Genomic DNA, 13,746 nt, shown 5'->3' with positions numbered 1-13,746 from the left:
CACCGCGAGGAGCGGCCCGGGGCAGCAGCGCCTCCTGGCGGCCAGGAGGTCCCCTCCCGGCAAGCGAGGCACACTCATAACGGCGAAAGTGTTGTTTTAATTAATCAAATAATTAATTAATCGACAGAGGCACTCCCCGCCCTGTGCTGGGTGCTGTGAGGAGCTCGCTGTAGAGAACGCACAGTCATACACTGTAGGGGCAGCTTCTGGGAGCTGACAGAGGATGGGATGATGAGAGCAGCTCACACTCCCAGAGAGGCGATGCACTGGGAGAGGCATCCTTCGTAAGAGTGGGGTTCCCAAATTCACAGAATCATAAAGTAGCTTGGGTTGGAAAGTTACTTTGAAGATCATCTAGTTCCAACCCCCCTGCTGTGAGCAGGGACACCTTCAACCTGACCAGGTTGCTCTGAGCTTCATCCACAACTTCCCAGAACAACCTGTGCCAGCACCTCACCACGCTCACAGAAAGAATTTTTTTCAGAATATCTTGTTTTTCACTCTTGTATGTCATTGCATGTCCATGGGAGATCCCAGCAGGAGCCTGTTGAGGAGGGATGATCCCCCTTCGTCACTGAATGCTGGGGTCAAGCACCCAAGCACGAGGGAACGTGCTGCAGCAGCACTGTTACCATTTATTACATGATTTAAATCCAATACAAAATAGGGACTAAGGGAACAAGAGCGACTGCCTGCAGCAGAACAGGACTGCTAGCACACCTCAGGAGAGGGTATGAGATCCTTCCAGCCCTGTTAGCTGGAGCTGCCCTGTTCTGCCTTCAGCACCTCTGTGGCAGGAGAGTGGGAGTTCTCGTGGGCTGGGGGCATCTCATCTTGGGTCTTCACAGCTTGTGGCTTGGTCAGTGTGGTGTAGATCCCCAGGGCCTGGAGGGAATGAGACAATCATAGGGAGGGAAGGAGAGGAGAGGGCCAGGCCCCAGCATGATGCCCTCTTCACCTCCCTGAAACAATCCTCACTTGGGTGAGAGCAAGAAGAGCTTGGGTTGGAAGGGATCTTAAAGATCCTTTTTCACACCCCTCCACACCCCGCACTGGAGCAGGTTGTTCAGAGCCCCATTCCACCTGACCTTGAACACTTCCCAGGATGGGGCATACACAGCTTCTCTCTGAGCAACCTGTGCCAGGGCCTCACCACCCTCACAGGGAAGAATTTCTTTCCAAAATCTAATCTCAACCTACTCACTCAGTTTAAAGCCATTCCTCCTCATCCCATCATTACATGTCCTTGTAAAGCATTTCTTCATCTTCCTTGGAAGCCCCTTTTAGCTACTGGATAGTGCTACGTCTCTCTGGAACCTTCTCTTCCCCAGGCTGAACAATCCAAATTCCTTCAGCCTTTCATCACAGCAAAGGTGCTGCAGCCCTCTGATCATCTTGGTGGCCTCTTCTGGTCTCACTCCAGCAGGTCCCTGTCCCTCCCGTGCTGGGAGCCCAGAGCTGGATGCAGCACTCTAGGTGGGTCTCAGCAGAGCAGAGCAGAGGGGCAGAATGCCCTCCCTGCCCTGCTGCCCACAGGGCTCTGGATGCAGCCCAGGACACATGGGCTACACTGACCTGTGCGACCATGTTGGTGACATCGCCGGTGTTGGCGGGCAGCAGAACGGTGTTGGAGTCTTTGGCAATCTTGGAGAAAGCGTTCACATACTGCTCTGCCACAGACAGGGAGGCAGCAGCATTGCCGTGCTGGGGACAGAGGGACAAGTCATGTGCCACCAACAGCTCATCCCTGTCTGTATCCCCAGCCCACCCCAGTCCAGCAAAGATCCTCACTCCCTGCTGTGCTGCTGAAGGTGACAGGAGTGTCCAGGAGAAAGCCAGGTGCCACCCTGCCTGCAGTTTCACCTTCCCCAGTGCCAGCAGCAAAGTAGTGGCTGCTCCAGGTAGCCATCACTCACCTGCTGTGCCAGAGCAGCTGCTAGGAGCTGAATTGCCTCTGCCTTGGCCCTGGCCTTGACCAGCATGGCATTGGCTTCTCCTGCAAAGAACCACAGCAGGGTGCACATCAGAATCACGACAAAGCACTTGCAAGGACTGAATCCTGACCATCTCACGGAGTGAATCAAGACAATTTAAATGTATGCATGGTTGGCTCTTCCCCAACAGCAACACTATCACAAGCCTCCTGCTTACAGGAGGTTGGGGCAGGGCAGCAACATCAACTGGAGCTTAGCTTGAGGCCCCAGGAAAGAAGGATCAGAGTGGCTGAGGAAGCCTGGCTCACAGTGATGCAGTTTCTCCCCCATAGCACCACCCCTCAGTCCAGAGGGCTACAGAACCCCACGTTTTAGCCCCAGGCACTACCAGCAGCTTTGTTGATTTGTTCGGCCTTCTCAGCTTCTGATGCCAAGATCTGGGCCTGCTTCTGGCCTTCAGCCACATTGATAGCTGATTCCCTCGTCCCCTCTGACTCCAGCACAGTTGCCCGCTTCCGACGTTCTGCCTCCACCTGCAAACACAGGTCAGACACCAGCCTGCCATGGCTGTGCTGAGGAAATTCCATCTGTGGGGCAAGGACATGCTCCTTGTTCTGCTGGGGGAAACATGGCTTAGCAAAGCATGAAAATACAGCTACAGAACACTGTGTGGTCTTGGCAAGGGCTGGTTCTGCTCCTCATGCGACACAGCCCTTCCCAGACCCATTGCCACCTAAGTGGACAGTTGCTTCCCCCTCCTCCTCTTCCAGCCCAAATATCTGGCGTCTAGCTTTTCCGAAGGTGTCCAGCTCTTCTCAAATCTCAGCTCTGAGATTTGCTTCCCCACAGAAGGGATTTTAAAGAGATTTGGGCAGGGCTTGTATGTTGCAGGCAGGGGCCACCACCACCAAAACTATGACAGGAGTTACTTGTTCAGTAGCTGTATGTCTGCAGCCAAAGTGTCCTTCTGACACACGGGGTGGCTGCTGCCAGCTCTGGACAGGTAACAATAATGAACCATAGCCTGTATCAGCAATAGTGTGGCCAGCAGGACCAGGGAAGTGATTTATCCCCTTGTACTCAACACTGGGGAGGCCACACTTTGAGTCCTGTGTCCAGTTCTGGGCACCTCAAGAGGGACATTGAGATGCTATAGTGTCCAGAAATAGCAATGGCACTGGGGAAGATTTGAAGCACAAGTCTGATGAGGAGCCCTTGAGAGAGGTGGGGTTGTTTAGTCTGGACAAGAGAAGACAAGGTCTTGAGAGGAGACCATATCACTCTCTACAACTACCTGGAAGAAGGCTGCAGTCACATGGGGATTGGCCTCTTCTCCCAGGTACTCAGCAACAGGATGAGAGGACACAGTCTCAAGCAACACCAGGGAGGTTTAGGTTGGACATTAGGAAGAATTTCTTCACAAAAAGGGTGATCAGACATTGGAATGGGCTACCAGACAGGTGTCAGTGACACTGTTTGTGGAGATCTTTAAGCAAAGACTGGACATGGCACTTGGTGCTTGGTGCCATGGTCTGGTAGACAAGGTAGTGTTTGGTCATAGGCTGGGCTTGATGAAGTCTTTTCCAACCTTATTGATTCTGTAATGCAGTATGGAAGAGGAAGCTTCCATCTTGTTCCAGACCTCCCTCCCAGAGAGCCTCACCTGCATCTGCATGGATTCCTTCACACGTGGGGGCACGTGGATGTCCTTGATCTCGTAGCGCAGACACCGGATGCCCCAGCAGTCTGAAGCCTGGTTGATGGCATCCACGATGCTGGCATTGAGGGACTCCCGCTCCTGGGACACACAAAAGAAATGGCAGAGAGCAGAGAAGAAGGGCTTAGCATGAGAGAGGTGTCAGGAGGGAAACAGACACCTCCCTTACAGGCCAAGGTCTGCCAGAAAAAAACATCTCCACAGGTTTTGGGCAGGGTTAGGTGCTTCCTGCAGCTGTTGAAGAGGTCACCATCTCCTAGGGAGAGCAGTGCCCCACACTGAAGCTGCTGGGATAGAACATCTGGATACAAGAGAATGCCAGCAACTCCAGTTTCTTCCTAGCAAATGCAGTATAAGCATTACAGTACCCCATGACACAGGTCAGGGATATTCATCACTGGGGATGAGCGAAGAGTCACTGACTCAAGAAAGGCAGCTAGACCAGCTGGGTCTGGGTACATACCACCCATCATCCCCTCCAAATAACCCAGGGCAGGGCAAAAAATAGCTACTGTTAAAAAAACAACTGAAAGAAGACCCATCTCCAAGGATTCACCAATAGGTCAACTGAAACAGAAGCCATAAGCCCTCTAAGCAAAAGGGCATTTTGCTTTTAAGCACAGAAGCCTGGCCATGCAGGCTGTCCTGGGATTTTGGGAGACACTGTCAGCTCTGTGATCCATCTCCCCAGCTCACCCGGAAGACTCTGTCGAGGGAAAGTTTGCCAAGTTCAGATCTCATGGTAGTCTGGGCCAGCTGGGTCACTGCGTACTCAGGATCTTCCACCCCATAGCTGGCCTGAAGAGCAAAAGCACAAAACAGAGTGGATAGGGATGCCAAGAGGGATGCTGAACAAGGCAGGAGAGACAAACAGCACTAAAGCAAGAAATCTGCCAGACATCCCTGCTGAAAACATGGAGTCTGGAGCCTTGGGAGGAGTCAGAGTGCCCAGCCCACCTGCCAGGCAGACATAGAGGCTGGAGTACACATTTTGGGGAGCAGGGAGTGGGCAGAGACAGAAAAAACGTGCCCAAGGGGCAGGGATGGTACCTTGTAGGGGTCCATAACCCGCAAGTAGAGCACACCATCAATCTGCAAGGTGACGTTATCTGTCAGGAGAGAACAGCAGAACCTGTTTACTGAAGCAGCACAAACAAAACACAGAAACTCCCTCTTCCACAGCATAGCTGGGCAGGCTTATCCTTTTTCACCTTGACAAAGCAGCATGGCACAGAAGAGGATTGGCTGAAATAGATCTTCTTATTTAAAGGCTTTGTAAAAAGGATCTTACATTCCCTGGACAGCACTGTGATGCTTTAATGTACAACAGACCTTGATTTTCCCAATAGAAGCATTTCACACTGTAGCTCTTGTAAATAAAGATTTAAGGAGGAAAGAAACCAAAACAAACCACTTAAAACTGGAAATATAACAGAGCTGTCCATTAACATCACATCCATTAACCTGTTCTAAAATGTTTTTAACAGAAACAGAAATTTCTTTTGTGGTTCAATAAAGGAAAACACCTGAAAAGTTTATTTCTGGTAAGGTGCATTCAACTCAGCAAGAAGGGGCAGTTGCAGCCCAGAGAGAGCAGATGGAACCTCCTGGCCTGCCCCCACTTACAGCAACAGCCTTCCAGTACCTAAAGAGGGATGGAGAGGGAGTTTTCACATGGACATGGAGGGATGGGACAAGGAGGAATGGCCTAAAGTTTATGGAAGACAGGCTTAGATTAGATGTTAGGAAGAAGTTCTTTACTGTGAGGGTGGTGATGCACTGAAGTAAGTTGCCCAGAGAAGCTGTGGATGCCCCATTCCTGGAAGTGTTCAAGGCCAGGCTGGACAGGGCTTTGAGCAGCCCAGGCGAGTGAGTGGAATGTATCCCCTGTCCATGGCAGGGGGGCTGGAACGAGACCAACTTTAAGGTCCTTTCTACCCCAAATCATTCAGTGATCTTGTGCTTTTATGGCCAAGCCTGGATACCAAGGGACAGGGCTGAGTGCAGGAGCTTGGGACAATCCCACTCATCCTCACATCATCCCTTGCTCACCCCAGATGCAGCAGAAGGAAAGGGGCAGGACATGAAAGTTGTTCCTCACCCAGTGTGACAGCTGACTGCTCTGGGACATTAATGACGATTTCTTTGAGACTCTGAACGTAACGAATCCGATCCAGGAGAGGGATGAGGAAGTTCAAACCCTGGGAAAAGGGTGGGATTAGATGGCTCATGCACTAGATAGAGTCTTGAAAACAAAGCCCAGGCCACACACTGCAAACACGTTTTACACACGAGGAATTTCAGTTACTCAGTGCTTTTAACACCCCACCAAGGAAAATTAGTCCACAGGCACCCAAAAGGATTTCAGCCTGGGAAACTAAGCCCACCACCCCTCTTGGATCCTCGTGCAAAGGACGCGCCTCGCTACAGCTTTAGGAACCTGCTGAATCCAGGAGGGGAGAAAAGCTGCTCCTTACAGGCTCAAGGATTCGGTGGAACTTGCCCATCCTCTCTACCACCCAGGCCTCCTGCTGTGGCACAAAGAGCACCCCGATGTTCATGGGCAGCCCGGAGTTCCAGCGGCACGGAGCTGGGGCCAGCCGTGCTGCACGCTTTAGCTGCTGGGAGTGCTGGGGGAAGGAGATGGAGCAGGGTTGAGACCAGCTGCTGGTACCTCAGAGCCAGCTCCACACCTGTTACCCTGTCTGGGCTCATGATCAGGAGACCAGGACCCCTAACAATGCCCCTAACAAGCCCATGCTGTAAGGATGTTCCCGCAGGCGAGAAGCCTTGGTGCCAGGGACAGTCTTCTGCACTGGTGCAGGGGGGCTCAATCCCATGCCAGAGCTTTTTGTACATCTCCACTCCTCTCACATCCACCCAGAAGTGGGGAATAAAGCCTCCTGCCATAAGGGCAATGAAAGTGTGTGCATGTGGGTCTCTTCTGCTCCACTCAGCCCCTATAACCCCTTCAGGCCCACTCCCCCACCTCAGTCCCAGGCCAGCCCTTTCCAAAGACTTGTCCCTCCCCAGTTCTGGCTGCCACCAGGGCTTCCCATAAAGAGCTGTTTTGTGCAGGCATTCCCCCACTCTCCTCTCCAAAGACCCTCACTCACACAGCTTCTCTCAAGCTCCCCCCAGTCCCAACCCAGCTCACACCTCCACAGCCCCACACATCCATTTCTCCTCCAACAACCCAGCCACACCTCACCACTCCCCATGTTCAGCCACCCCACACTGGCGCTCCTCATACCCGTTTGCCCACAGCTTCCTTTGCAATGCCTCCCTGTACACCAATCCCTACTCAGTTCATCACCACCATCCCAGCATTTCCACAGATCCCCAACACCCCCCTCAAAGACCCCTCTCAGTCCCCCTCATACCCTCACTTGTCCTCTGCACCCCCTCCTCCTCACACCCCCTTCTCTGCCCAGCTCCTTATCATGCACGGTGTCCCTCAAACCCTCAGCACCACCAACCCACCGAACCCCTACCCCCTCACTCATTTGTCCTCTGCACCACATCCCTCTCTCTCCTTACTCTCTATCCCTGTCCATCCCCCTGCCCACACCCGAGCTCCTCCCAGCTCCAAACACTCCCCGCCCCCACCACTAACCACCCTCTTCAGGCTCTCTGTACCAGTCTGTTCTCTACCTCACCGCCCCGCCCTTCACCTCTGTCCCTGCCCGGCTCTCCCCAGACCCCCGTCACTACCCCACTGCCCCTGCTCAATCCCCATTCCCGTCTGTCCACTGCACACCGCACCGCACCCCTTCCCCCGGCCCTGCCCAGCTCTCCTCCACCGAGCCCCCACACCGCCAGCCCTTCACCGGACCCCAAACACCGACACCGAGCTCCCACCGACTCTCTCTCAGTCCCCCCGTACCCGTTTATGTTTTTCACCCCGCCGTGCCCACACAGCCCTATTCCTGCCCAGCTCCTCACCACCACACCAGCACTCTCCCGGAGCCCCACCACAGATCGCCGGTATCTCCTCAATCCGCCGGTACCCATTTGTCCACAGCCCCCCGTAACCCCGTACCCCCAACCCCCGCACAATTCCCCCTCACTTCTTTCCCGGACCCGCGAATCCACCGCCCACTAAAACTCACCTCCGACCCCCCATGCCCGTCCGTCCTCTGTGTCCCCCGACACCGATTTCCCCCATCCCTTCCCAATTCCCCTCCAACACTTCCCAGACCCCCAACACCATCCCCCTCATCCCAGTGCCCCCAGTACAGATGCCTTCTCCCGGCCCCTCCAGCATCCACTATCCGGACCTTCCCCACGTGGGCACGCTCCGAACGGGGAGTTCTCCCCATTCCCTCCCCACCCGCCCTCATTGCCCGCACCTGCAGCAGCCCGAGGCCGGGCCGGGCCCGGATCCCCGCCCGCGACAGCATCGCCCCCTCCGCCCGCCCCGCTCGGCGCCGCCGCTCCCGCACTCCCGGAAGGGCCCTGCACCGCACCGCTTCCGGGTGCGCCGCCCGGATCGGTCCCTCCGGCTCCTCCGACCGCGGCCGCAGGTTCCGCCTGCCCGCGATTCTGCACCACCCCCATCGGGGCGCGGCAGCCCCTATCTCATTCTGGAGCTCCAAACGGACGTTTATTAAATTAGAAACGAACACGAAAAGTACCGGCACGGCCTTCGCAAGCCCGCAGGGCCACGGCGAGAGGGGCAGCCCCGGTGACCTGGGGGAGAGGGGGACTCTGGTGTCATGGTGGTCCTCGAGACCCGCTGGCCAGGGCAGTGGGGGAGCGGCCCCCGGTGTTTGGGGGGGTTCAGATCCACAGTTTGCGGGATTCAGGGCCCGGGTTTGGGGGAGCAACCCCCGGTGTGAGGGGGGTTCGAAACCTCCGTTTGGAGGGTTCAGGCCCCCAGTGTGAGTATATGGGCAGGTTCAGGCTTCCCAACCCCAGTGCAGCAGGGCCGGAGCCCCTCGGCCGCCCCCGGGCAAGGCAGAACAGGACTTTGCCCCCACACCTTCCCAGTCCTGGCCCATCCCCACACGGAGCCCCCTGCGCTGGGGTCTCAGCCTCAGCGGTGGGAGTTGATGGGGTTGGGCCTGTCCCCCTCTTCTCTCTGATGGAGGGGCTGAGGATCCATCCCCACAGCCTGGGCTGGCAGAGGAGCCTTGCCTAGACCTTCAGAGGGCAGAGAGGTGTTACAGACGGGAATGTGCAAGTTTGTTTTACTTTTGGCCCTGTCCCTCTGACTGCCCCAGACTGGATTCTCCCAGTCCTGCTCCTGAGGAACCAGCCCAGCTCCCACAGTCTGATTTCCTCTGTTGCTTCCCCGTTTCCCCGTTTTTCTAAGCTGGGGCTCCTGACCATCCTCCATCCCCTGATCACCCTGCTGGCAGTCCCTGCCCAAAGCTGCCTCCTGCATGGGATTCACCCCACACCCACAGACAGTGCAAAGTTCCTTTTTTTTTTTTTTTTTTTTTTTGGCAATCTTCTCAGATTCACAGCTCACGTGCTCTGGAGGCTCTTGCCCAGAGGGCTATCCCCATATTCCTGCAAAGAGCTCCAGGTCCCCATCCACGTGGCAACTGTGTCTCTTACCTTCAGGAACCTGGCAGTGGCCACTTCCTTGACAGCCATAGGTCTACTGGGCTCTGTCTTGCCCTAAAAGACTCAGAAGTTAAGTGCAGACCTCCCCAAGCTGCTTGGAGTTGGGCTGGCCCTGCAAAGCTGGTGCCAGGGAGGCTCAGCCTGTCACTGGGCTTTTAATACACCCTTGACCTGGGAGCTGCACCCTGTGTGAGCACTGGGTCACTCTCCCTTCCACGGGCTGAGGCATCCCTGTCCCTAGTCATCCTCACAGTTCCCACAGCCCTGCCCGAACACGGGCAGCCTGGTGCAGGCAGGGCTGAGGGGAAGAACAAGCACAGCATCTCTGATCCTCTGCACGAGCCTCCTCTGCACTCCCAGCAACAATAAATACTAATAAATACAAACTCTTCCACACTTCCTGCTCCCAGACACGAGACCAGTATGGATGGTCTCACTCACAGCTCCAGTCCAACTCTTCACTCCACACCCACCCACCTCAGCCACAGCCAAATCTCCAAGCTGGGAGCAGTGCCAGCAGAAGGCTTGGGCATGTCCCTGGAGTGCCAGGGCTGCTCCTCAGCCCCTACCCCTCTTGGTGAAGCCCCCTGGGTGATCCCAGGCCTGCTGCAGAGTGTGGTGTCTGTGCTGGTCAGGAGGGTGGGTGATATCTCAAAGCAGTGCTTGCTGGCCCTTTACTCATCTCTCCCCAAAGTGCTGGTCTGGAGGCTCTGCAGTGGCTCAGGGGGCAGGAGTGAAGAAGGTCAGGCCCGGGGTGAGTAGCAGGGGTTCCGCGGCATCTCTGTGAAGGATTTCAGTTCGTAGGGGATCCCCGAATCCACCTCGATCGACTTGCGGGAGAAAAGCAGACGAATGTCGTCATGAAGGTAGATCTTCCCTGACTTGGAGCTGTGAAACCTGCGTGGAGACAAGCAGGGCAGAGGAACCTCAGGCTCCCCAGGCAAGGGCAGGGCATCCTCAGTGAGGGCACAACCTCCTTGACTACTCTGGCTCCTGGTCAAGGTAGCCTCCCACTCTGGTTGCCTTCAGAGGGACAGAGACAGCTGCCCTTGGGCAGGGTGGCAATTCCAACCTTCCCAAAGGAACAGCTGGTCCCTGCTCCTCCCCAGTCCCTCCTGTCTTGCAGGCTTGGGACATGTCACAGAGGAGCCCAGGGGTGAGTTGGGACAGGTGCCCATCCCCCTGGCATGCTTTACCTTAGATGCATCAGGTAGCAGAGGACCCTGCAGGGTGGGCTGGTGCCCAGTGGGTCACTGGGGGCCACTGTGGACCCCTCCTCCTCCCCCACGGGCACCAGGAAGATGCGATGGCGTAGGAAGGTCATGTGGTTGGCTGGCATGTCCTGGAAGTCGTATGTCACCAAGAACATCTTCACCACAGTCTTGTTAGGGTTAAATAAGGTCTGGGGGCAGAGGAGTAGGGGGTGAGACTGAGAAGGATGCAGGGCAGAGATGGGGCATCTGGGAGCAGGAGCTGCTAGACCAAAGATCCAGAAAGCCTCACACAAATCCTAGAGGGCTTAGCCTGACTGTCATAGGTCAGTCCTTTCCACCCACCTTCACACCTGTGCTCCTCTTCCATCACATCCCATTCCCACTGTGCATATGCACTTTCCTGCCAAAACCCTCACCCACCTCTTCCTTCCCCAATTCTCCCATCAGCTTGTCTCCCTGACAACACCCTAGTCCTCCTCTCTGCTATGCTGTCTTGGTGGCCACATAACCTCTGGGCAGGAGACGCCCATTCCAGCTGCTGCCCTGCCTAACAATGTCATGGAGCACACCCCTGCCCTCCAAGCAGGGCAACCAGAGCCCAACCAGCCCCATCCCCACAGTGCTACTGCAGGCCAGGGAATGACTCACCACTTGGATGGTTCCAGCTTTGGGCACACTGTAACCCTTCTTTCCCAAGGCCTCCAAGTCAATCACTCCCTGGGGCAAAATAAACAGCATGTGAGAGAGGGAGAAAGCCAAGGAAAAGCCCAGCTGGAAACCAGCATGGGCCTGAGACTCTCTCGCTGGGAACACTTGGCACAAGTCAACAAGAAGACCCCCAGCTCAGCCCCTCTCCAAACAAGAAGCAGAAAAAGAGAGGTGGTGACGAGAGGTGATGACAATGACAACCATAAAGCAGCAGGGCCTATGTATGTTCCCTCATGTATGTTTCCCTTTTTGCTTTTTTGGGTTAAAGACTGCTCCTGGCACAGGCAGTCATTTCCACAAGCAAGTGGTTGCTTGAGCCACTCTTTACAGTGAGGGGTGCCCCATGGTGTCAGGGTACAGTCCCCCCAGCTCCCCCACATCTATGTACCAGGAAAGGCGAGGGCGCGCTGTGTTCAGAGATGTCGAAGTAGGTGACGTCAACAGGCAGGGTGACATGCTGGGGACAGTAGGAGCCACTGGCACCAATCTCTGCTGTGAAACCCTCGATCCTCCCCGATGGTGCAAAGCGCCCCTTCAGGATGGACTCCTGAGAGGGAGGGAAGCATTAAGGAATCTCAAACATCAGCCCTACCCCCTGCCTCAAAGCTCCAGGTGAAGTCATCCCCATCTTTACTGCACCCAGCTGGCTGCTTGCCCTCATGTGCCGAGAGACCCCACTCTGAGACAGACCCGCCCTGAACTGCTGGGATAACACCAACCATCTAACAGGGAGAAGCAGTGAGAGTGCCTCGGCTCAGCCTCACAGCACCTATCTCAACAGGTTCTACCCAAGGATCTGCTGGCTGAGCCATGCTGCTGGTGGTCTGTGTGGTGGCAACTGCACGGCAGGCCTTTTGGGGACAATCAGCCCAGCTCAGCCCCACACCAGGGCTCCCATCAGGTTCAGCCTCTCACATTCATTGTTAGCCCTGCGTGGAGCCCCTTGGACCCACTGCCCCCCTGCAGACAGGCACCATTACCTCAAAATTGCCCAGCAGAGCATGGCTGACAGTGGTGGTGGCCCAGGGCACTGTGGGGGACCTAGTGCCCCTCCGGAGGCTGGTCCGGAGATGTCGCCTTGGAGTGAGGAGAGAAGACTGGTGTTGGACTGAAGAGCACACAGCCCATGTTGTTCATGTTGCTGGGAATGTGGATCCCTCTCCAGGTCCCCTGTACCTTTGCTAGGGGTTGAACCCACTTTCCTATATCCCAGGAGAAGAAGAAACACCACCCCCACCCCAATCTGTGGTCTTATGGAGGTGAGATACCTGGGCCAGGGCAGGGAAGAGGACTCAACCCAACGTGAACCTCCCATGGGGCTGCAGGGCACTGAAGTGGGCAGACATCCTGAGCCCCCATGTCCATCCCACAGGGCTGCCAGGACACTCACGATTTGAGACGCAGCCCACTCTTCAGCCTCCTCCCAACCGCAGTGCAATCCGAAGAGCTCTGGAGGAGATACAAAATGGAGAACCATGTTAGGGCAGCAACCAGGGCCCATGGGAGGTGCCATTGTCCATTGCCCTGCCCCATATTCCCATGAGGGTCCCAACAGATGGAACAGGCTCCCGTCCTTGGGCAGCCATCAGCGGCCTCTGAGTGGCCAGCAGGGCAGACTGGAGTGTCTCGTGGGGACACGGGGCTGCCCAAACCCTGAAGTGGCTCAGCTGGGAATGATGGTATTGGTACCCAAGGGTACAACACACTGTTCCCTCTTTACAAAGGAGGTCTCAGGAGCAGCCCACGTGACAACACACCTGTAGACAGAGCCATGCAATGACACCCCCTTGCGCCTCCCAGGGACTAGTGACACCTACAAGGACACTCCCCAACCAGCCTCGGAAAAGTTCTGTCCCCTGGTGATTCATGCAAAGTCCTCAGTAGTGCCACCAGGCAGAGGGGTGTGTTGCCCACCCCTACCCACAGCTAGGATCCTACAGCTGTGGGGTGGGGGGGTTAAAGCCACAGACACACTGCAGCCTCCTTTTAAAGATGTCCCTTTTTCAGGGGCTTTCCCTTCTGGAAGCCACACAAAGGATAGCACAACACAAAGGGATGATGGAGCTGGCTGGCATGACTGGGTGGGAAAACCCAGGGAAGCTGCTGGAGGGCTCCACTCTGCAAGGACAGTGCTGGGGGCAGTTCGGCTGGGGAACAGTCATGAAAAAGGCAGGCAGCAACAGAGCCCAAGCAGCAAGAAACCAAGGTAGCTCTGACATCAGTTCCTGTGGGTCCCCACACCATGGGATGCCCCAGAGAAAAAGAAGATGGTGCCAGGTGTGGCCTGAGTCTGCTGCAGCCTCAGCTGGCAGGCAGGGGGCTGATAAGAAGGGCAGCGTAACAAAGGAGGAATCAGAGGCAGCTCTTGAGCTGCTAGGGAGAGTTGCAAACCTCACAAGTCTGCTCCATTGCTGGGAGTTTGTGGCACCTTGAGGACATGCCACAGGCATGGGGCTCCATGCCACACAGCACTGGGCTCCTTGGTCAAAGCATGTCCAGTCCCACTGACTGCCACCAGACACTTGCTCTAATGGGCATCATGGCCAGTTGAAACCATCCCACACATCTGCCTTCCTCCTCATTAGGCACGCAGAGGCCA

At 55.8% G+C, this 13,746-nt stretch overlaps 2 protein-coding genes across 7 annotated transcripts in view; both read right to left on the bottom strand.

Moving 5' to 3' along the window:
* Positions 1-77: 77 nt before the first annotated feature.
* On the bottom strand, positions 78-8,107 carry STOML2 (stomatin like 2). Of its 2 annotated transcripts, XM_054003643.1 has the most exons (10): positions 8,004-8,107; positions 6,129-6,281; positions 5,753-5,852; positions 4,702-4,760; positions 4,348-4,449; positions 3,598-3,732; positions 2,323-2,467; positions 1,917-1,996; positions 1,576-1,704; positions 78-885 (listed from the first exon to the last, which is right to left on the bottom strand). In XM_054003643.1, the coding sequence occupies exons 1-10, from the start codon at positions 8,052-8,054 to the stop codon at positions 754-756; spliced, it is 1,086 nt and encodes a 361-aa protein (XP_053859618.1). In that variant the 5' UTR covers positions 8,055-8,107; the 3' UTR covers positions 78-753. The 2 variants fall into 2 exon arrangements, with proteins under 2 accessions (XP_053859618.1, XP_053859619.1); XM_054003644.1 differs by lacking the exon at positions 6,129-6,281 and having other exon boundaries at positions 8,004-8,104.
* Positions 8,108-8,235: 128 nt separating this feature from the next.
* ATOSB (atos homolog B) overlaps positions 8,236-13,746 on the bottom strand; it is a 38,801-nt gene continuing 33,290 nt past the window's right edge. For all 5 annotated transcript variants that reach the window (XM_054003639.1, XM_054003640.1, XM_054003638.1 and 2 more), the window contains 6 exons: positions 12,538-12,596; positions 12,128-12,224; positions 11,536-11,694; positions 11,088-11,156; positions 10,422-10,627; positions 8,236-10,122 (listed from right to left, as the gene is read on the bottom strand). In XM_054003639.1, coding sequence (XP_053859614.1) covers positions 9,969-10,122; positions 10,422-10,627; positions 11,088-11,156; positions 11,536-11,694; positions 12,128-12,224; positions 12,538-12,596 — 744 coding nt within the window. In that variant the 3' untranslated portion in view covers positions 8,236-9,968. The remainder of the gene's footprint in view (positions 10,123-10,421; positions 10,628-11,087; positions 11,157-11,535; positions 11,695-12,127; positions 12,225-12,537; positions 12,597-13,746) is intronic.

The sequence above is a fragment of the Vidua macroura genome, chromosome Z (assembly GCF_024509145.1).
Source record: "Vidua macroura isolate BioBank_ID:100142 chromosome Z, ASM2450914v1, whole genome shotgun sequence".
NCBI lineage: Eukaryota > Metazoa > Chordata > Aves > Passeriformes > Viduidae > Vidua > Vidua macroura.
Note: the sequence above shows the minus strand (reverse complement) of the source record. Positions and strands in the feature narration are given on the sequence as shown.

Bases quoted from the DNA above. Each gene is read 5' to 3' on its own strand.
- STOML2 (XM_054003643.1), bottom strand. From the start codon at position 8,054: ATGCTGTCGCGGGCGGGGATCCGGGCCCGGCCCGGCCTCGGGCTGCTG. The intron at 1,997-2,322 runs GTAGTGCCTGGG...GGTTCTTTGCAG, and splicing joins ACAAATCAACAAAGCTGCTG to GAGAAGCCAATGCCATGCTG. The intron at 1,705-1,916 runs GTGAGTGATGGC...CTCTGTCCCCAG, and splicing joins CAGCTGCTCTGGCACAGCAG to CACGGCAATGCTGCTGCCTC.